This window comes from Falco rusticolus, chromosome 9 (assembly GCF_015220075.1).
Source record: "Falco rusticolus isolate bFalRus1 chromosome 9, bFalRus1.pri, whole genome shotgun sequence".
NCBI classification, from domain to species: Eukaryota; Metazoa; Chordata; class Aves; order Falconiformes; family Falconidae; genus Falco; species Falco rusticolus.
The window spans coordinates 12,239,855-12,262,817 of NC_051195.1; the positions used below are offsets into that span (position 1 = coordinate 12,239,855).

Sequence of the window (22,963 nt, forward strand, 5' to 3'; positions counted from 1 at the left end):
ATACATACCAATAGCAAGGTACTGGGCTTTCCATATTTATTCTATAGCATGTTGTTACTTGCAGTAATGCAGAGTGGGTCCATTTAGGGGAGGGGAGTGAGGAAGGTAAGGGAATGCTGCATGCTGTTAGGGTTTGTGGTGGGTTTTGGGTTGGGAGTAAAAACTTCAGTAGGAAAAATCATCTGAACATTTATTCTTTCTTTTATTTTCGTTATAGAGCAAAGCTCAAGTAATGCATCCGTATGGTAAATGTGGTAATTTCTCAGTTGGCTCAGTTTGACTATTCAATAATCATTCTCTGTGGTGATTGTGACAATATTGAGATTTTATTCAAGAGCCACTGAAATAAGCATCACAAGGGGGAAGCTACTATTTTTGGTTTGTTATCGTCTTGCTTAGGCCACATGCACAATGCTGTTCTTCATATTTGAAATACCTTTCAAAGATACTTCAGTGAGTTCAGAAAATACACAATAGAACTAGAGGATCCAGTAATTGTGGCTAGTAATGATTATGTGGATGTAGGTGCTAACAAAGTCTAACATAATCTCTATTAATTAACATTTTTTCTCAATGATATGGTTAGAAACATACATGGTTGTTTCTCAGGGACCTTGTACCAGTGTTCTTCCTTTTATAGTAAAGTCACAAAGAAGAGACAAGTTTCACCTTATTCACACAAATAAAGCTACCATATCCTTTAGAAGTAACAATCATGAGAAAAATGTGTCTACCCTGTGCTTTTTAATCCTCTAAAGACTTATGTGTATGCTTCAGTGGGTCTTCCCACATGCATAAAGCAGACAGATGACAGCCTTCAAAAGTAAATTTTAAAGAGCAGGAGAATAAAATAAACCAAAATCCTCATACCTGGAATATGGCATGTACTTTTTTGTTAGTAACAGACAGATGAAGTTTGACTGTGATGTGAGTGCTGAAAGAAACTTTGCTTTCATGAGTCGCCAGTAGTCATTCTGTGTTTCCTAATGGTAGCAAATGTGTGAGAGAAGCTTAGAAAAAGGAGCACTTAAGGCACAAGCAGCTTACATTCAGGGGGATGATGTGACAGAGATGAAGAGAGACAATTCTGTAGCAGCAATGAAAATAAGAAAGAATCCATAGTTTAAATAAAAATAGGCTAGACATGTAACAGGACACGCAGTGAATGGAGACCTGTCTATGGGAAGCCAGCCTTTCAACAGGCTTCATGTCCGATGTTTGTCTTGTCTTTTATGTTCTGGGAAGATCTTTCTTGCCATAATTTTTGTTAAACAAAATAATCTGCATCTAAACAGTTTACTTTGTTATTTTTCAGCACTGCGGTCTGCAGTTGTATTTCTGTTGGTATAGGTTATGTGTTTTGTATAATTTGAATGCTTGGTGGGATTCATGTTCTGTGGTCTTAACTCCTCAGATGGATTATCCAGGAATATCTGTAGCAGTTTATATTTTGGTTTTGAGCTGAAATATTTTCTTGCCTGCTCATTAAATGAGGAATCCTCTCCCTAGAGTATTTATTTCAATAGAATGGAATTAAGATGATTTACTTCACAAGGAATGTATGAATATATGTGAATAAAGAGAAACATCATAATTTCAGTCACACTTTACATTACCTTGGGAAGTTTGCTTCAGTATATAAATATGCACAAGTTGATGCACGTCTTCAGCTAAGGAGAAGGAATTTTCAGTTATTCTCATTTCTGCAGGCTGAATTTCTACAGTTTTCTGTTCTGTGACAGCAAAATTACTTTGCAATGCTTAGCGATAGCCTTCCGTGTTATTTAAAGGCCCTACTCAGTACACCTTTGCTAGAGAAGATCTCAGCTGTGCTAGATGTGTTTAGAGCAGTGGTGAGGTTAAATCAAGGCGACAACGAGAAGACCTTCAAAGTTTGCAGAGGCACAGATTACATTTCTATCAGCAAGAAGGTGTTTGTTTGTTTTTTAAAAAAAAAGCTGATATGGAAGATTAGAGACTGAAAGAGTACTTAACTGTTATATTTTGAGAAGCTGGAGACAAAAAAATGGTGGAGTCCAATACATAAATAAAAATTTAAAGGATATAAAAAAATGAACAAAGGTGTCTAAAGAAATGGAGTAACATTAATCAATAAGCAGTTCTTTAAATATGCACTGTACAAAATAAAGAAAAAGGAAAGAAAGTATTGATCAGCATGTGTTGAAAGCTAGTGGCAGGGATTTATCTGACTACACAAAAGATTTAAATCTTCACATAGTTGTTTCAGCAAGATAAGACTGTGTGTTCTCTGAATTGCTTTTATCTTGGTAAGATGTATTCTAAAGCATCTTTAACAAGACAGTGGCAGCTATTGAGGACTGACAAAGACCATAGTTGCATTAAACTCAGCATTTCTCAAAAAAAAAAAAGTATTTAATGAGGTCTTAGGTTAAAAGAAAAGCAAAATTAAGCCTCTTTACAGGACTTAAATCAGTTTCTCTTAATACATATGTATTTTTTTAATTATATGCAATGTTTGAGTCAAATTACAGTTCATATGTATGTATGTTTTAGTTGTAGTCTTAGGCAGTGGGTGCTGAAATTGTTATTCTGGCAGTATAGATTAACAATTGATGAACTGGATAATCCGTTAACTATTTGCAGTGATCCATCTCAACATAAGAATTCAAAATTTGTAAGATTAGTCCTTTGTGTGCAGTGGAAATGGAAGGTGGATAACTGTGCACACAGGCTACTAAAAACAAACAAACAAATTTAAACCCCAAACATTTAGTTCATTGCCAATGAGGATTTACTCTCTAGATCTAAATTTTATACATGCCAATGAGGAATGGGCCCAAAAGCTCTACTGGAATCAGTTTTATTGCAATGTTATCAGGATTTCCTATTGAATTACAACCTTTCCAGATATATTTTAGACATGCAAAAAGTGTAAGTTACTGTATTAACTTCTTTTTATTTTAAAATATTTAAATACTTTTAAATATTGATTTTTAAATATTTAAATACTTTTAGAGTTTCAAATTTAAATGAAAAGAAAAAAGTCCACAGCAGCTGGGGTCTTAGAAATGGCTTCTGAATCACTGTTGTGGTCTTTGAGTGAGCAAGTAAAGAATTAATTAAGAAATAAAGATTTGGTACATGTAAATTAATTTGAAATAGCTTATGAAAAAGGACTGTGGCTTTTACAAGAGGCAAATGACTAAAGGTTTCAAATGCTTTGTAACAGCACTGTGATGTTAATTCTTGAGAAATTTGTAATCACTAGTGATTAGGATACTGTATATAGTCTTCAGTCATTGTAACACCAAGAGTATTTGACTGAAGTTCCAGCTGGGTGTAGGTTTTTTCAGTATTTGCCTAGATTCACCTTGATGTTGTCACACGATATTTTCTTCTTATAAACCCGAACATTATGAACCTGGAATTTGGTGTTACCATCACCTGCTTGACATGTGTCTGGTATTCATATTGATGGGTGGGTCAGCACAGAAGATCTCAAACCTAGAAAGGAAATGCAGGTTTGTCAGTGTACAGTGCTTGTACTGTGCTTTGATAACCCTACATATTGCTCTTCTACCTAAACTATATGAATGAAAATATTATTTAGTATGTTGCATGTTTGGAGAAACTGAGTTTTTAAAATTACAATTTATCATGTTAGCACTTTGAACTAGAGAAAGAGTTGAAATAATAAAAGTAAAATATAACGCTCGAGGAGCTGTTGATAAATTGAGCATGTGAAACTCCAATTGCCTATCAGCTTCTGTCTGCTGTCATCAATGAGTGTTTTCTCTTGTTTTCTTAGCTCTTTTTTTTTTACTTTCATTTTGTTCCTGTTTTAAAATTCATTAGAAGATTATGAGATTTATTAAGGAAAATTCTCTTAAAAAAAGTAGGCTCATGAAAACAGTATCTGGTGCATTGTAGCATAGTAGTCATTGGGTTCCATCCAAGTTGATTGAATTAGTTTTTTACAGTGATGTTGTACATAAGCTTCAAGTACAGGGAATGACATGGGAGTAGGGCATTGTAATCACCGTTCAATCAAAGTAAAAACCTAGAATTTTTGGGTAGATAAAGAACTCTGAATCTTATGGAACCTTGTGAGAGCTTTGATGGATCTTGCCTTAAGCCAGAAAAACTCCATGGTTGTAGGGCTCTTTATCCTATTGACAGTAGAATCTTTCTTAAAATAGCTGAAAAATAGCATGTAGGGCAGACAAGATATTCAACTACCCTGAATTTTATTATTATGTGTATCTCAGAGTGTATTAGAACCATTTTCTCAAAGTTTCCTAGGAGGCCACAACTCTATGAACATTATCTAGATGAGAGGTTCAGAGAAGCATCCATTCTGTTGAGGAACTGGCCAAGCCAGACCTCCAAATTTCTCCTATCTGTCCATCATTAGTGAAACCATGATGTGCTGTAATCCACTTTTCACAAGTATTGTTTTCTGATGCTTTCATAATTCTCAATTTTGCTGTTCACAGAGAGCGAAGAAGTGTACCAGCGCCAGGTGCTGTCTATTTCCTGTATCGTCTTTGGCATAGTCGTAGTGGGCATGCTTTGTGCAGCGTTCTACTTCAAAACAAAGTAAGAGCCTTCATCTAGCGTGTTTGTTATTTAGCTTCTGTCCTTTTTATGGCTTTACAATTCTTCAGTTTCTCGCCTCCTTTTGAAGCTGTTTTTATCTCTGAATAGATAGAACAGTTCCCCAGCTACACTATCTAAGTCAAAAAAAAAAAAAAGAAAAAAAAAAAGTAAACAAAAGTCATGTGTTCTTGTTTCTATCTTTTGTTACCAAGAAAGAGATTGTGTCCTTTCCAGTTTGTTTTTTTTTTTAAATAAAAATTATGTCTTTTACTATCAGTGCGATAATCGCTTTCCTCTTTTGAAAATAAAGTTTAAACATATCATCTCCTTTTTGCATTTCATTTCATATCCCTGAATGTCCCTTTTGTTTCTGTAGGATGAGAATGAAAGTAAAGTTAGAAATGCAGAAAGAGACAAGTTCTCTGCAGATGTCTGTAACCTGTAGTTAGTAGTTGTAAACTGCTAATGTAGTTGCAAAATGAGTATCTGTATTGCACAAACACATTGACCTATCTGAGTATGGTGGAATCATCTGTACTAAACTATTTTCAACTGAAATACTTTGCACTCTATTCTCTATCTTCCTAGCCAAACATTATTTTATAATATTTACTGTTATGTGTGTAATTTGAGTTGCAAAAACCTCATAGCAATTACGTGACATGGTTGTCAGTGCCGCTGTATCTATAAATATGTTCTGTATGGTTGTCATCCTTCATTCCTGTTCCAGCTGGAGCTAATGAGAGAACACATATCTATATAAATAGTACCTGCATAAGGTTAGTCATGGTGACTGAGCATCAAATGTGGAGGTTTGCACTACTTAAGAGTTTGGATGCTTACCTGAATACCCCTTTTTAGAATTTATTTTAATGAGTAGGAAATCTGATGAGGACTACTTTTTATTTAAAAAAAAAAATCTATCAAAAAAAAGAAAAAGAAGTTGGAAAAGTCACCAAGCCTCCCCACCCCCTTTTTTTCATTCAGACTTCAGGGGAAGTTTGTGCATGATTTGAGTGAAGATTTTAGTTGGTTCATATTTCACCTTAACACTCCTACCTGTTATAATGTCTTGAGAGTTTTTGTTTAATCGTTCTTTGGACCTAGAATATGGCAGTGGTGCTAGGTGGGAGGATGCTGTGGCAGAACACTTCCTCTCTGCGAACTCCTTGGTTATAGTATAAATTGTGAGCAGAGACAGCCATTTTGCCACTGAGTTAGAAATGTCATTATGCATTTATCTGCAGAAGAAAGAAAGAAAGAAAGAGAGATTAAGGTGTTCCTGTTCTTCCTGGAAAGGCTTGGAGTTTTTGCTCACAAAGATAGATGCAGAATAGGTAGAACGGGATTGTCAGTTGGAAGAATATGTAGTCAACAACCGAGCATGGTGTGAATAATATGTCCCTCTGTTATTCACCTGTGCCTCTCTTGGTTTTGCACTGCTGTAGGGAGCGGTAGAGCTGGACTGGAACAGCCTTCAAAATACTGTGACTTTGATGAGGTGGTGGGGAGAGCTAGGTCTAAAAATAATGAGTAGAAATAATAGTTCAAAGATGAACTCACAGGGCAGTAGTGCTTCGCATCTCAGCAGGAGGTGGTGGTGTTCGGTTTGGGTTTTCATCTGCATTATAAATACGCTAGTTAAGAATTACTGGGAAGAGTTGAAGTGTGCTTATGCCAGATTCTTGGAAGTGAAGTTTGAAGAGTAATGAGAAAATGAGCACCTCCTGTTCAGTCAAGAGGTCTTACCAGATATATGAAGCACAGTAATGGTAAGGTAGCAATCAATCCCTAACTCACTGGCTGTGGCTTATCTAGCAAACTGTCCAAAAAATATATTAGAGTGTCTAGACTGGGTTGCATAGAGGCTGCATAAAACAGTATCATAACTGTGATGTTGACCAGTGTCTTAAGGATGTAAAAACCAATAAATTTAGAGTGCCTCTGCCCTTATCTTATGTTAGCTTTTAGGCAACACATTTTCAGGAGCTTCTTCATCAGGCAGATGTGTCTTGGTCATGCTTAAGAGTTGTCAAAGAATTCCTCCTCCATGGGACATAATCCGTGGGTTTAATTTGGTGTATCATACTACTTGCAGCTACAGAACCCCTGAATGGTGCACCTTTTATAAAATATATTTTCCATGAAGGCACTGACCCTGGCTTTCTTAGTCTGACAATACCTGCTGCTAGAAAGATCACTTCCCTGTGTACCATTAAATTAAAAGTCCTGATTTAAAAATAAATTCAATCTGAGGAAGTTTAGAACTATAATTAAACACTATGCCCTTTAAATTATTCCTTTTAGGGTAATCAAGAAAGTGCTGTAAGTGTCAGCAACAGAGGGAGCATACAGTAATGGGCTGCTCTTTATAGCTTAGAATTTTATAAATGACTAGTGACTTTATTTCTTGCTGAAGTAACAATACTTTATTGCCAAATAGCTCTAAAGTAGAACACATAAGGCCCATTTGTTTTGAAAACAAAATTTATAAAATAAATATATTAGTCGGTAAGTAACTTTGTATTATTCATAATTTCTAGTTTTATAACTGTGCATCCTATAGTTTGGCAAAATGAATATGCATAAACCTAATATTAATGTTAGGTTGCATGAACATAAAAGGAAATTAGTTATTAGATTGTTTCTCTCAGTAAATTGTCTTCAGGAATCTCAATTGTAATGTTAAGGATTGCAGCAGTGAAGCTGAGCATTCCAGTTTACTGAGATGTGTTTATAGATGTAGAAACAGTTCTCTAAACACAAGTTTTCTAAATAAATCCAAATTAGCATTCCAAAATCTTTTAATTTTACAAATTAAATTATTCAATTTCACTGGTTTCAAAAATCAGTAGATATCAAAAAATGTTTTTAAAAGAGATGTTTCTGAGTCAACCAATTTAATTTTCACTATAGTCCTTCAGATTATATATCTATTCAGATTATTCTGATATTAACTTTACAAGTTGTTTTGGTTAAGGAAGAAATTTGAAAGTTTAATAAGTTTTTGGGCTTCAGAAATTATTTCCTCACCCACCCATATTCATAAATCTTGCTAGTTATGATCTGCTTAGCTATACACAAAATATGCCACTCATATTTGTAACATGCTTACAATGTAATTATTTTTTTTCCATTTGCCATGCTGTTTCAAAATAGGATGTTAATAGAAACATAAAAGATACATGCAGGGTCCAAGGTTTATTGTAGTTTATACCTGGATTCAGAAAACGTGCTATAACAAATACCTACTTCTGTGCAGGTGCTTATGGCCTGTTGAATGTAAGCAAATGCTGAAATTATGCAGTGCTGATTCAGAACTAAGAGACTTAAAGGCAGAGGAAATGTCATTTATTTTAATACATTTAAAACTATATTATTAAAATTGAATATCTAACTGTGACACTTTGCACTGCTTGCTTTCATGTTGAGAGAACTTGTCCTTTCTCACAGTCTCCCCCCTTAACCACTTAAGTAATTTTCTTCTGGTTTCTTACATTTTACTGCACTAGACACAAGCTCCACTAAAAGAAGTTAAAATGACTTGTATAGTACATTCAGTGTCAAATTCATTGGCCTGAGTCAGGTAAGATGCTGCCAGACTTGACGATGTCACAAGGCTTTCAGCAGCAACATCACCAGAAATTTTTAAAAATGTTGCTGAAGCTTCTTTGCTAAAATTTCAAATTTCACTGTAGAAAGACTGTATGTCCTTTATTTCGTATCAACATTTTCTGAAATCACTTCCTCCTGAAACCGGGCTCCATGCCAATTGCTTTCCAAAAGCTGTGGTGGCATAACGAAGTGTCGCTGCTGCTGCTGGCGAGTCCTTGACCTTGCTGAATCGTTTCCAAGGCCTTTGTAGGTTTGCTGCTGGAGATGTATCTGCTGGGGAGAAAAAGGAAGGACAGGAAGGAAGAAAAGAATGAAAATAGTATTGTGGAGTTATTTCTCATGATAATTTAAAACTGATAGTCTCAGACAATGTAGCTTATCGGAAGAATAGACTCTGATAAAAGACCTTAAATATAGTTTTCTAACAGTTTTTGCCCAGCTGAGATATCTGTTTGCAGAAGATAAAAGAAATATTTAAATGAAAATTTGCTGCCTCATATCCTCAGTCAGGTACAGAACTTTAAAACTCAGTTTGTCAATATAGTGTGGCAGAAACAGAAAGCCTTTATTAATACCGTAGTAATATCCTGAACATTGTAAGTGATTCGTCTTGTGGTATTCCTTTCTCTGACATTGCAGATCATAGTATAATATGTCAAAAATGCAGCCTTAGATACCATTCTGATTTTTTTTTCCAGGTTTAAGCATGTAAGTAAAAGTTGGTCTATACAAGATACTGGCTTACAGGTCACGTCTAATCAGCTAGCAGAAATCTTTGATTCTTCGACACTTCTTTTGTGTCAATGCTTTTTTAATACTCGGGCCTATTGCAAGCTATTGTTAAATATGTAATAGATGATCTTACGAAATTCTGCACTAAAACAACTGGCATGCTGTTACAGTAATCTGAGAATAGAAGATATTTTAAATAGAAGAGCTCTTTTTTCCTTTCTTCAGCCTTACTAGAGGATGACCACTGCACTGAAATTACTAGACACTAGCAAATGAGCTCAGCTGGTTAATCTAATACGGTGAAGTTTTGAACAAAGAGAACCATGGCTATAAAAATATCATGGCTATAGTACAAGATCAAACTAGCTTTTTCTTACGTGAATTTTATTTCTCTCTGCAGGAAACAAACAAAGCAAATTCATGAACAGCTGAAAGAAACACAGAATAGGAAAACCTACAGCCTAAATGCTTCCAGCATGATGGCAAAGTCAGACTGTATGGCACAAAGCCGAGTCCAGCTGCAAAATGTAAGTAATCCTGCCAGCCACAACACTTAATAGCCTGGCTGAGTTCCTGCTGCTGATGGCAGCACATCGCCATGTTGCTATTAGCATCTGAGCAATGGGAACAAGAATTCTCACCTCTTTCATAAAATGTTTTCTATCAGGTCTGTTAATAGAAAACACCAAGGAGGGATTATTTTTTTTTTTTCTAAAGTTATTTCAATGGATGCTGGTACATTTTGTTCATGTAATATAGCTTGCTGAGCCCCCTAGCCCTGCATCCAGCAGTGGAAATTACTGTTACAGTTTCTGGCAATACTTTGGTGCATATGTGTGGTTTATAGGTGAGATGGGGGTCCTTGATCTTAACTGATTTCAAGTCTTCCAATAATTAATGAACCCGCATGAAAAAATGTAGATCTGTCTAAGTTAGTTCAGAGTAAATTCAAAATCTAGAATTACATTTATACATGTAGACTATTGCCCAAGGCAAGACTGTGCAGACGTCTCTTTTTCCTGGGTTTTGAGTTAAAGGGGTTTTCTAATACCAGAAAGAGAATAGTTTGTTCAAACTAAATTTGAAAATTATTTAGTAATTTTCTGTGTATAGTTATATATAAGTTAATACAATCCCACAATTATGAAATGCATAAAGCTTATTTGATATAAGGAACTTGAAGAGGACTAATTTATTTAGCCCTGGGTGCAAGGTATTTTCCAATGCATGTCATTCTCTTCTCCCTGGTCACACACAATTAGTGCTGTCTTATTTGGAACAAAGTCTTTGGAACAACTGAGAAGGATCCTGGTAGCAATATAATAGGAAATCATAAAAGATGTCTTGAAGCCTTTCTAAATGCTACACTTTTTTTTTTTTTTTTTTAAAGTATCTTAACTTTGCTTAAAGGGCTGGCTACCTTATTTTCCAGATTCTGTCAAAATAATGGGAGTTTAGCACAAGAGAGCACTCTCATGCCCACTTAGCCTAAGATGACTGAACTTCTGGTTTACATGCAGTTAATGTAGAAATAAGTATAAGCCCTTTTAACCAATTCAGAGTAAGCAGAGCCTCCATGCTATGACAGAGGAGTTGTCAAAGAATTGCTTGTGTTCATGAGAAGTTTTGTTTTATAGGAGCACCACTGTGGTCATGATATGCTTTGTGGTTCAGGAAAAATGTGCTATTTCAAGAAGGAGGATAGCTTCACTAAACTGACATAATCACAGTTGTTTAGGGAACTTTGTGCAATTCTTTGTTTCATTTTCAGTTCATTCAGTCATATATTACTTATAACCCATAAAAATAAATGCTGTTGGGAGCGTTTTTGGCTTGTAATGATGGCAACAAAAGGTAGAGTTATAAAGAACTTTTGCGATCCTTTCATTCTAACATGTAAAGTAGGTCTTGCTTAACACTAAGACTTATGTTCTTTGCCTTTTTCTCACTGTAGTTCAGTGCAACATTTTGTCATCCCATGATCACAATGAGCTATCTGATGTCTTCTGAGCAGCTGACAAACACATCAACAAGCTTTATTTAAGTCTTTTTCTTTTGCCATAACAGTAGCCATAATGGCTGAAGTAGCAGTTTGTAAATTCCAGATACTAAAAATTGAGAAACATTATTATTATTTTTTTTAATCCAAATTTGCTTTTCGGTTTTGAATGCTGTTCAGACCAGCATTATCAGTGCTGGTAATTAACACCGTTTTCTTGTGGCTGCTTGCAGGCAGCTGTTTTCTTCTTGCCACTAATGCATTTTCCCTTTGGGAGCAAAGATACTAAGGAAGAGAAACAGAGTGACCTTGTGCAGGATGTAGCATAACAGCACAGGTTAGTAATGGTTTCTATTGTTAGCAAGATTTTAGTGCAGGAACGCATGTAGGCACTTCATGAAATATTTACAAATCTTGGTAGATTGGAGGGGAAAAAAAGGGCAAGGCATATGGCAAGGCAGCAGAAAAGAACTCTGAAATGGCATTTTGTAAGAATGGCTGAGTGGCTTCCCATCAGAGACCAGAGATCTGCCCCGGGTGTATCTGCTGGGTGGGAAAGGGAGGGCCCAGGCAGTGGTGTGGGGAGGGGAAGGCGCCCACCGCTCGCTCCTGCGGCTCCGCTGCCGCCTTTCTGCCCGTCACTGCCTGCAGGTGACCTCTCTGTGGTTTCCATCTGCAGCTCCACCCACAGGGGTCTGTGGAGAAATCTTAGTTCTCTTCATTTCCAGGAGCCAATAAAAATGTAAATAAATCAAGGGGGTTATTTTCTGTAGGCTAGGCATTCTGGTTTATGGAACACTGGAAGCTGTTCCTTTTCCCACTCCAAGTGCTCCTCTTGCATGGGAAAACTGTCGTGCCTGTATGTCACCTTTCTCTCTTTCCCTAAAAGGTTGTCCTGTATTTTTCCTCTGCCTATTTTGAATGGACCTGGTGTTGCTTTCAGGTTGTTCACCTTCCTTTTTTCTTCTATAGAGAAGAATATGTTAGTGTAGACCTGAGAATAGTTGCATAGGGTTCCTTATTCTTGATGACTATTCGAATAATGTCCATTCCGAAAAAGCCATCACATTTTGACTCAGAGGTTGCTACATTTAGTAAAGGATGCATGGATCTTTCCAAATTGCTCTAGAACGAGGTTTTACTTATTTCCCAGGACCCAGGGTGTAGCAGATAGTGTTTGAAGTGGTTTGTGGCTGTAAAGACTTTGACCAATCTACTACTTCTTATCATTCCTTTTTTTCCCTTTTTCCCTTGACTGGACATTAGGGAAAGAATTATTATTTATTACTTATTTTCAACACCCATTCTGAATATTTTTAAAATGAGAGAAGCCATGTGAATGTATCAAAATTGCTGTTAACAGAAAAAACACACATTTCACTTTTGAACCAAGTATTAAAATGAATTACAAGTTTGCATTTTACATTTTATTCTAGCCTAACTCACTTTAGTTGCAGCTGTTTGCATTACTGCAGAAAGAAAAGGACAGTGGACCTCAGTCCCCATGATATCCCACCTCTATGCTAATTAAAGCTTCTTTACATTAGTGTGTTCATAAGAACCATATACAAGGTTAAAAGCTCTAAATATTTGCCTTTAAAACACTTTCCATTTGTATCAGAATTCTCCTGCTGCATCCTAGACTACCGAGTTACTTTGCAACAATCCTTATTTCAAAAGACAGTGTTTAAGAAATGGATTTGAAGTGTTGGACATTCCCCCATGTTCATTAAACTTCCATATGGCAGGATTGCTCTTTCAGATGTGGATATTCAAATTAAGCAACAGGATATACAGGGGTAAAAACCAGAGCTGGCCAACTGAAAAATGTAGGGTTTTTAAAACTCCATTCATTTAAGAAGTTACTGGCTTTGGGGTTTTTGCCCTCTCTGGTCAGCAGGGTAAACATAAGCAAGAAAGAATGGCCACATCCCCGCACCTCCCTCAGCAAGGCCTGAGGCTGAGGAAGAACACAAGGAGTTAGGCGCCCAAGTTAAAACACGCATGCCTCCCTGTCGTTTGCTATATTGCAGGGAATGAAGCTCTTTCTTTGCATTGACAATGTTTTGAAGTAACACATGCTTTTCCTTCCCACACTCAAATGCGTTACATCTCCTCCACTGCCTTCCTTTGCTCAGTTGTGATTCTGTAAATAAGAAAAAAAAAAAAAAAAAAGCTTGGATTTTGTCAGGACAGCTATATTCTCTCCGAACTCCTGCTGCTCATAGCTGGTAATTGTGTTCACCTGTGCTGAGTCTATTTCTCTTGGTATTGATTCCACTATTTTGTTTGGGATACAGATTAGATGGAAAATACTGTATACTGTAAGCAGGATTCATAAATAACTGTTTGAACACAGCTCCTAGTATTTCTCCTGAACTTTCTTAAAGTCCACTGCTTTCTCCAAATATTCTGGCAGCAACACACTTAATTTCTTGCTAGGTTTTCTGGCATCTTGGATTTGGATACTAATGCACTGGTAATCCTGCTATAATTCTTCAGTCAGAAAGAGATAGATGTGCTAGTTTTTAATACAGGATCTTGAAGGTACACAGGAGATTCAGCTTTATTTCATCTAATGCATGAAACTTTGGACTTCCTAGTATTATGTTCCCCTTCCCAAAGAGATTATATTCTCCTTGAGAGGTATTTAATGAATGTGCTCCACAAGACTGCAGCAGTTTGATGTCCTCATAGGCGAAAGGAAGTAAATTGTCATTCTCAGCTGCCCCTCTTAGAAAGTGCTCTCTGCCCCCTCCTACACCCTGTGCAAGGGGCAAGAGGAGGTGCTGTGGCCCTCCAGTTTTTCCGTAATTCACCAGTCTTCATGAATCTTAATTGTGCTCCTGATTACTAGCTCCTTTTGCCACGCTGACTTGAGGGTTTCTTTAAATTCTCATAACTTGACAAACATGTCATGCAACAGCAACAAAAAAAGGAACCTTGCCACTCCTTTAGTGATTCCATTAGTTGTCATTGTTGTTTAAAGTGGTCTTTTTCACCTTTGTGGATTTTAATACCTTCTCCCATCATACTAAGTGGATCTATTAATTCCCCACCACTTTCCCTTGGAGGTGGTTAATATGCTTTTCATGCTGTAGCATGTGGTTTCACTTTTCACTACACTTGTTTCTAATAGCTTGCAATCACCAGTTCCAGGTTTCTGCTATTCTTATAATGAGGGGGAAAACTGCTTTTTTTGTATCTTGTTGCCTTTTGTTGATAGTAATAGGAAATGAATTCTTTTTAGTCACTGAGATAAAAATGTGATTGATATATGTTGAGCAATAGATACACCTAAATCTTTTAAAAGATTACTGTGTGGTTTTGCCTGAGTTATGATGTGATTTATCAGCCACGATCAAGAGCAAATTTCCCATTTCTGCACCACATGACTACTTAGGAAGAGCTGCCAGGATAGACAAACTCAAATTTACTGGCTAGTCTAGAGCTACTGTAGACAAAGAAACATAAGGAGAGTATGGGAACAGCTGAAAGGATGTTAAATATACCACCTGATGGGCTTTTGTGAAAGATCAACCCGTCCAGAAAAATCACTGGCTCTTTACCTCCTTGAGGCACTCGCTCTGAATGTAATTTTAAAACTGACCCCTCTGCCTTCTTGGTCCTTTTTGAAATGGTATCCCTGCATCACCTCTCTTCCAGTGCTGCATGGTTTTCTGGACTGTTTTTATTACTATTTTAGGCAAGTCATGGAGGAGGAAGAGCTAAGAAAAGCTGGGAGCAGGGATGGGTGTGTTGTTTTGCATAATACTAGGACAACAGTGTCAAGCTATTCTGTCACACTTGAGTGGCATTTGTTATCCATCGATCCTACATTTTAGAATAAAGAATACAAGGCATGGAGCAGGGGAATTACGTGCTCACAGTTGTATAGCAGGTCAGCAGCAGAGGCTGCTTTCTTGTCTCCTAGCCCAGGCTGCCTATGCAGATTTGCTTAGCTTTAACTAGCGGGGAGTGGAATTTTATTGTCAGGGAGTTGAGTAATTGTACATAACAGATGATTTTCTCCACGAAACCATGAAAAATTGAAGATTTGCAAAATGGTTTATTTTAAAATGCTATCATTATTCTTTAATTTATTTAGCCATATGCATCAGCGTTTCTCAGTAATTGCTCAAACAAGCACAAATAATTGGGCAAGAAGACAATAAACCATAAAAAAAAAAAAAAGCTTTCAGTGATGCTTTCAACCTGCTGGAACAGTCCTTTGAAAGTGTTTCACAGCTTATTCTCCAACATGGCTGAGTATTCAGCAGCTCGCAATGGTCAGAGGCCTCCAAAGAGCTCAGCCCAGATGAGAATTGGGCTGTGGAAGCAGTGGGATGGGCTCTATTGGGATACGGATGGGGACTAATCCTGTACCATACTTCTGGGGGCACAAACTGATACTGCCATCAGCTCCTCACAGAAATCTGAAGATATTTTTCTCCAGAGAAGGTCTCAGAGAAAGGATGTGGCAATTATGGTTAAGCTAAAGGAGAATAAACCCAACCATCTTTAAACCTATTAAAATGTATGAAAAATGTGATACATCCAAACAAGTTCAATTACATTGTTCAAATTCTCTGTATATTCAGACCCTGGATTTAAATTGTGATTCATGTTGTCATTGTAATTAATGTTATGGCTGTTATGGTAACTGGTAAGTAGTTTATCTGAAAATGGCATAAAAGAGATGTTTGGTTAGGGGGCAAAAATCTCCTCTGCAGGCTGTGACTGGGTGGTTCTGAGTGTTGGACCTGCAGTGTAGTTTGCTGGTCAGCATCGGAGCAGCTTCTGGGGGTCCCGGTTTTCCTCAGCTGTGATGAGGAAAGCCCCTTTATACCATCACTGCAGCCCACATCCACTTTAACTATAGATGTAGCAAAAGATGCAGCTTATCTCTAATTACCCGTTATGATTCAGTTCATACTCATGGTCTTCTAAGCCATTCAGACCATCAATTTAATATCATGAACAAACACCAAAAAAAAGGATAGAAATAGCTTCCTGGCACTAACAACCCATTCTTTACATAGCTCAAATTGATTTATTCAGGTCAGAAATAAAAGACAGTTTCACTTCTGTAGCTGGCAAGATAACTATTAAAGTTTAAAACCTTCACAGACATGAGTACCTTAAAAATTGTACTTCTGTCTGAATATTTTATCTGCAACGTTTACAAGTGACAACTAAGATCATAGTAACTGAAAGAAATAAGAGTGGAATATGTTTCTTCTTATTATTTCAGTTGTGTTTACTTCATGCATGCGGCAACATTTTGCATATTGTCACTCTCGTAGCTTTGCCTTCAGAAGCACGTAAGCAGTGATTTGAGCTGTGTTTGTGTGGGTATTTCACACAGCAGAAAGAGGGAGGAGAGCACTGGAGAAAAATTGGAAGGTCTGTTATTTTATCTATAGAAATCGGTCATAAGTCTGAGTAGATGGACCAAAATTGCCCATTTTTAAAAGAGAGTAATCTTGTATGACTTTCTTTTTTGATTTTGCTGAAGTCTGGGGAAATGTAGATAAGAATAAGTGAGAATCAGAAAATAATTCTGTATTTTTAAGGAGTTATTGGTCATTTGTTAGACAACAAAATAGTTATGAAGAACTGTACTTTGAAAGAAATCTTCCTATCTTCTCCACAAATGTTTATCCTATTGCATCATAGCATGGCGGTTTTCACCGCTGTGATTTTTTAAAAGATCATTATTATTTTGCGTTTTCTGTTTAAAATATTTAATCACATTACAGCTTCCCCAATACTAGTTTATTGTAAAGATAACGTGTATCTCTAGGTATCTAGTAATAGAGATACAAACTCAATACAGAAGGAAATGGATTAAAGAAAAATAGACCATTTATTTTTAGTACAGGTCATTGTAATGCAATGTAAAAAAAATCTGCAAGGTGCAGTATTTTTCATACCTGAGTGGAAATGTGGGTTAAGCTCTCATTTATCTGACATATCACCCAGTAACCACTAACAACACTGATTCTATCTACTTCCAAGCCAAAATGCAGCTTTTTTTATATACTTTGAATTTCTGGTTCCATTCAGGATCAGAGACCATTTTTGTAGAATTTTCAGTTGAATCACAAAGCAAGAAGAAGGAATTCTGTTCTCATTCATGTCCGGTGTCTGCTCTACAGACCTTTGTGCCTCCCTGTGTGCCCAGAGCCTGCCCTACGCCTACAACTGTCACAACAAGAATTATGTTTACACCGTTCTTACTAGCACAGATACTCCCAGGTCAAAAGTTTCAGACTTACTCGGAAGGGATATCTTGCTCTACAGATAAGATTCGCATATTTTTCTTACCTGATGATACAAATGCTGTCTCAGTTTGGTTCTCATAGTCATGCATGCTGATGAAAGCAGGGTTTGACTGAGATCACCAAATGACCCAAGAAGGTGTTGACCGTCCTGTGATATGTGTTTTGTGATCTCTGTCTCTGCATGGACAGTCGCGAAAACAGGCTTTTAGTCGAAGGGATCAGTGTTCCCTATCATTATGGGCAGATCAGTCAGTAATTTTGCTACTAATGCGGATATCATCATTTTGATGTGGAGAAGGTAATGGGGGATAATGAGTAGCAGCACTTCCTGCTGTGTAAACAATAGTGAATGAACGTATTACCTGCAATGCCTAATTTTAATTTAAAAATGCATTAGAGTGCTCCTTACCCTGCTCCAGTATGAATTCTGATTGAATAGCATCATCAATGTACTTTGCCTTTTGTGTATTAATTAATTTTATTCTCTGTGCTACAGTATTCAAAAACAGATAGGCATCCTGGGCCTATTCTGCACAAAGTTATGGAGTCTAGTTTTTCAGGCCCTCAGTCTTTCCCAGAGGCCTTGTCTCCCGACAGAGGAACCCAGCCCATCAAGCAACATAGGTAAGCAAACAGCCGTCTGATGGGAGATTTGGCAGGCGGCCGAGGGATGTCGCTGAGCCGGTGATATGTGTGCAGGATTATTGCGCGCTGTGACTAGGGGAGATGCGGAATGGTATGCTACCAACACAGCCTCAGCCGACTCATTAAACAGATGTCCAAGCATTTTCTTAGCTGCAGACATAAAAGGCAATCAAAATGCTTGCCGACTTTATCTGTGTTTTGTAAAAATCCTAGAGGAAGCATTTAAAGATACCATCCAAGCTGTAGACACAAACCAGTGAATGAAACAACTGTAGTTTGAGAAACCATTAAAACAAGACTTTCCTTATCGATGTTCATAAAGTTAATGACACATTTGCTGCAGAAAGATATGGCTGCGAACTTCCAGCCTTCCTCGCTGTTTCTTAAAAACAAGTCATACTTGAAATGAATAACGACTTATTTATGAACACATGGTGGCCTTTGAAAACCAGTATTTAAAAAGTATGGATAGTTGTTTCCAAGAGGCAGAAAAGAGGAAAGTCACCCATCACTGGATGGCATTTGGATTAGAATTCTGTTTATAGCCCTTTTGGATGAAAAAGAATGCAGGTGCTTCATTATGGGACTAGAAACCAAGCTCGTATCTGGTATGAGCAATAGTGTTGGTGGAATGGCAGTGGTAACATCTGATCCAAAGCACAGAGAGAGGAAAACAAAAGGCTGAGAAAAATAGTTCAGAATTTTTTAGCTAGATGATCCGTAGGGGAAAACATTTATTAAAAAGGACATCAAAAAAAAAATTACTAATAAAAATTCTGGGGTTGCATGAGGTTATGATCTAGCTTCTGTGGTATTTGGTGCATTTTCAGTGCAGTCCCCCAGTCAGCTACATGTTCCTTCTCTTTTAAATGAATTATTTGCTTAACCTAGCAAAGTGCAGCATATGAGCCAGTAGGGAATATTTGGGTCCTATCTACTTTTACCTTACTTAAGGCTGTAATTTGGCATGAGAAAAATGATGCCACCTGTCATGTCAGATCCATTTGTCAGGGCTTATTCCTTATTGCATAGAGATTTTCAAAATATGCTTAGTAATTTTACCGAACATAGATGAACTATGGAATTGTTGCCTACAATGCTTTCCACGGAAGTTCTGGGAGGAGTTTTATCTCCATTTAGTCAAAAGGTGACGTTCGGAAAAAACACAGTGACATTCCCTTACCTTTAATAACATGATTGCAATATCCAAGTTTAAAATGTTTTAGGTGCTGTACCATGACATTACCTAAGCTTAAAATTGTGGAAATAAATCAAAGACTGAAAATATTCTTTCTGGTTATGAACGTCACTTAAAATAAAAGCTGAATAACAATCTAGACTTGCTGTTTTCCATAGGGAAATTACAGAATAAACTACACTGAATTTACAGTGAACTAATGCAGAATCACAGATTGCGCATTTTAACACCTTTGCACACAAAATCTCTTTTCAAGGGGGGTGGGAAAAAAAACACACCCACCCCCAAAAAAAACGGCAAAAAAAGCAAACAAAAAAACCCCACACCAAAACAAAAACCTCAAAAACAAAACAACCCAACAGTCATCTTATTTGCAGATGTCAACCACTGGACTATCTCAAGAGTCTTCAGGACTGTTTTAAGATGTGCAATGACTAGCTTAATTTATAAAGAATTATTGCATAGTTAAGATTTATTGTAAAAGGCCCCTGCTTTATAAAACATGCAACAAACTTGAACATTTAAGACTTATAAGGCTGTCCTTAATGCATGCACCCTGTGACAGCTTCCTAATTTAATTTCTAAATAGTGTTTGATGTGGCCAAATGAGGAAACCTTTTTTTACTGGGACACATTTTGTCATAAACATCCCTTCATTCCATTGCAAACCTGAAAGAAGCCTGGAAAAATTACAGCGGCTTTGCAGGTTCTCTGTTTATGTTGTTTTAAAACTATATTATTGTTTTATTTCTGCTTCCTGCAGAAATATTTTGTTCCACATTCAGACCTATTTTCTCTGCTGGTGTTTTCAAGGGCACTAATGATGGGTGATCATTTCTTAAAATCAGGAGCTGTCTGTTTCCAGTTCCTAAAACAAATACAATTTTGGCCTGGCAGTAAAATTATCAAGGTGGGGAGTCATTTGTGGTTGCTGAAATTCAACTGACAGAGATCACCTAGTTATTTCAAGCAGATTACTAGATAATACAAATTTTATGTCTCTACCAGCCTCAGCTGCACGCAAAGAATGACTGCAGAGATTGAATTGAAAATTAGAGTCTAATCTGAATCTCACTCTTAAAACATTTCACCTGTATTATGCACTGTTATTATGGTAGAAGAAATTTACATCATCTGCTTGCATATGTAAAACAACTCCTAGTGTGGTCAGAACTGGAAAATAACAAATGTGTTTAATCAGTAAACTTCCTGTGAAGTATACAATGCGCTCAGAAATTCATCTCAGATTATCTGTTGATTTTAGTAAGAGACCCCATACTATTTTGATTTCTAACAGAGAGAGAAACAAATTAGAGGTTTTTTTTAATTATGGGATTGAGTTGTGATCCCTTTGAATAGCAGTTTTCTTGGTAATTAGTCATTCTGACTTTCATTCATTGATTCAGTCATCATTGATTTTAGAGGGATTCATTTCACAGAATGCCATGATGAAAGCCAAACGCAGAAGCTTTCAGCCTAGAGCAGTTGTATTGTCTTACAAAAATGCCACCATAGGACAAACTTACTCTAAAATCTGAAATAATTTGCCTTTGCATTTTTAATGAACTTCTAACACCATGAAAACCACAGTAAAAACAATTTTTCGATTTAGTAACCGTTTTTTTCTTTATGCTCCCAATATAATTGATTCAGTTGAAATTAAAAGAAAGAATAAATTAAAGTTATTCTGTTAATAAGGCTATTAAATTTCAAAGAACAAGTATTGATAAACTAAAGCAACTAAGAATGTAAGGGCAGAGGAAGCCAGAAAGGGTGAAAGTATGAGCAATCTGCTGTTTTCGCCAGGAAAGGACATAGATTTCTGGAGAAACGTACTGAAGAGAATGCCTAAAAGGAATGGGTTGTAGGGAAAGAAACAAACTATATCACAGAGGGCAAGAAGTCGTGCTTGAAGTGAACATTTCCAGGAATCATTGAGAGTTAAGAATTACTGGTAATGTTGAAAGCAATCAATTGTTCTTGCTGTATAAAGAAAAGGGCTGCTATGCAGGAAGAAGCATACCTGATGGTGGGATAGAGATAACAGATGAAGCAGTTAGGGCAATCCTGAATGAATATATTTCATTTTTCAGTTGGGCTGCTTGTTTGAGGATGAAGGTAGAATGGGAATAGAATCAAATGTATGAAAAAAAGATGTTACTGCAGTCAAGGTGGAAGTAAAATCCAGAAATCAAAGCCCTCAAGTCAAGATGGTCTGATTAATCTTAATCAAAGAAGTCTGGAAGGAGAAATGGCTCTTGAAAATTCAAGTCTGGTAGCAAAATCTATCAGAATGGGAGCTGTGCTGTGTGACGATGGAATAGCAACTGTCTAATATTTAGGAAGAGGAAAACGTATTGAAGGAACTGAAAACCTATTATGTATTATGTTGAATTAGACTAGTCAAGTCTTTAGGACAGATTCTTTGGGTAGATAAAAAAAGGCTAAAAATTATCATGAGGTTTACCAGAGCAGCTCTTGCAACATTAACTGATGACTTTATTTTTTTTTTGCATTTGATGTAGGTGAGCTAGATCTTTACACAGTCTCAGTCCACATTTGTTGTCACGTGTGTATAATGCCTATAATAGAAGAAAGTAAGCAGGAAAACTATGATGCAGATACACAGAGATGGTTAAAAGGGAGATAGTAAGGAGTTATGCTGAGAGGGTAAGCACTGGGATGAAAACATTCACCTATGGAGCACTAATGAAGCTCTCAAATTAGTCAATATTGGGGACAAATTTTGTTTAATGCTTTTGTGCATGGCTTTGGCGCAAAGAAGTTGGAACATACTGAAAAGTGTTAAAAGACAGTACAGATAAGGATCTCTATATAAAGAATTAATTTAATCACTTTAAAGAGTGGCATAATAGAGGTGGATTGAAGTTCAGCTGTACTAAATACAAGGTCAGGCATTTGGGAACTAATAAAATTTAAGAAAAAAATGAGAGAGAAAAGTTTCAGTATATGTTACTTGGTCAAAGGATAAGCAAGTCACAAAGTGATGCATCTGTGGAAAAGTTATATGGGATAAGAGGAATTATTAATCAAGACGTCCATCAGAAAGTCAGAAACATTAAAAGCACTTCAGACACTGTTGGCACTTCGTTTGAATATAGCATGAGAATACCACCACTATCATCTCACCTGGTTAAAGTGACCTCCTGATTACTACGAACTCAAATTGCATTCACGAGCTAGTGTGAGGAATGAATGACCTGTGTTCCACAGAAAGCCTTAGTCCGTCTCATTTCAGTCCTCAGAACACTGAAAAGAGTATATGACTGCTGCTTATAAATACATCAGAGAAAGCATAATGAGAAGTAAATGAAGGACTATGGTGACATATATGACAAATAGGTGCACACTCATCATAAATCAATTCAAGTTGAAAAGAATCCTCAATGCATTCAATATGGAACAACTTTCTGGTCTGGAGTAGTAGCCTGGATATCATTATAGCTTTAGGATGGAGGTGAGTATAATGATGAAGTTATGGCAGATAATTAAACTGTGCCACTGAGGTACCTTCACACGCTCCGTTCCCTTTACCTATTGTATGTATCTTCTGGTGGAACCAGGGTGGTGATCAGATGATATGCGTAGTGTGGAAGGATTTATGTAGAGTTGCAAAGCCCTCAGTCAGCTCCAGCACATGCTTTTGCCGAATACAAGAATACATAAAGGAAGCAACAATGCTCCCATTTCAGAAATCCAGAGTAGATTACTAGATATAGGCTGGCTGCTGGAAAGCTGCTTCTGCACATGCAAAGGGAGAAGAGGTTTTTCCAAACAACAGGCTGCAGTCCCACTCCATCACCTGGGCTGCGAACCAGACCAGCTGTAATGGTTCATAAACACAAGCTAGGAAACAGAAGTCATCGTGCCATTGTAGATGAGATG

General features: G+C 36.9%; 1 protein-coding gene across 1 annotated transcript in view; it reads left to right on the plus strand.

Moving 5' to 3' along the window:
- Positions 1 to 22,963, plus strand: part of NRG3 (neuregulin 3) — a 419,699-nt gene that overhangs the window by 382,630 nt on the left and 14,106 nt on the right. The window contains exons 5-7 of the mRNA XM_037400881.1: positions 4,479 to 4,581; positions 9,329 to 9,455; positions 17,711 to 17,838. Of these exons, the coding sequence (XP_037256778.1) occupies positions 4,479 to 4,581; positions 9,329 to 9,455; positions 17,711 to 17,838 (358 nt within the window). The remainder of the gene's footprint in view (positions 1 to 4,478; positions 4,582 to 9,328; positions 9,456 to 17,710; positions 17,839 to 22,963) is intronic.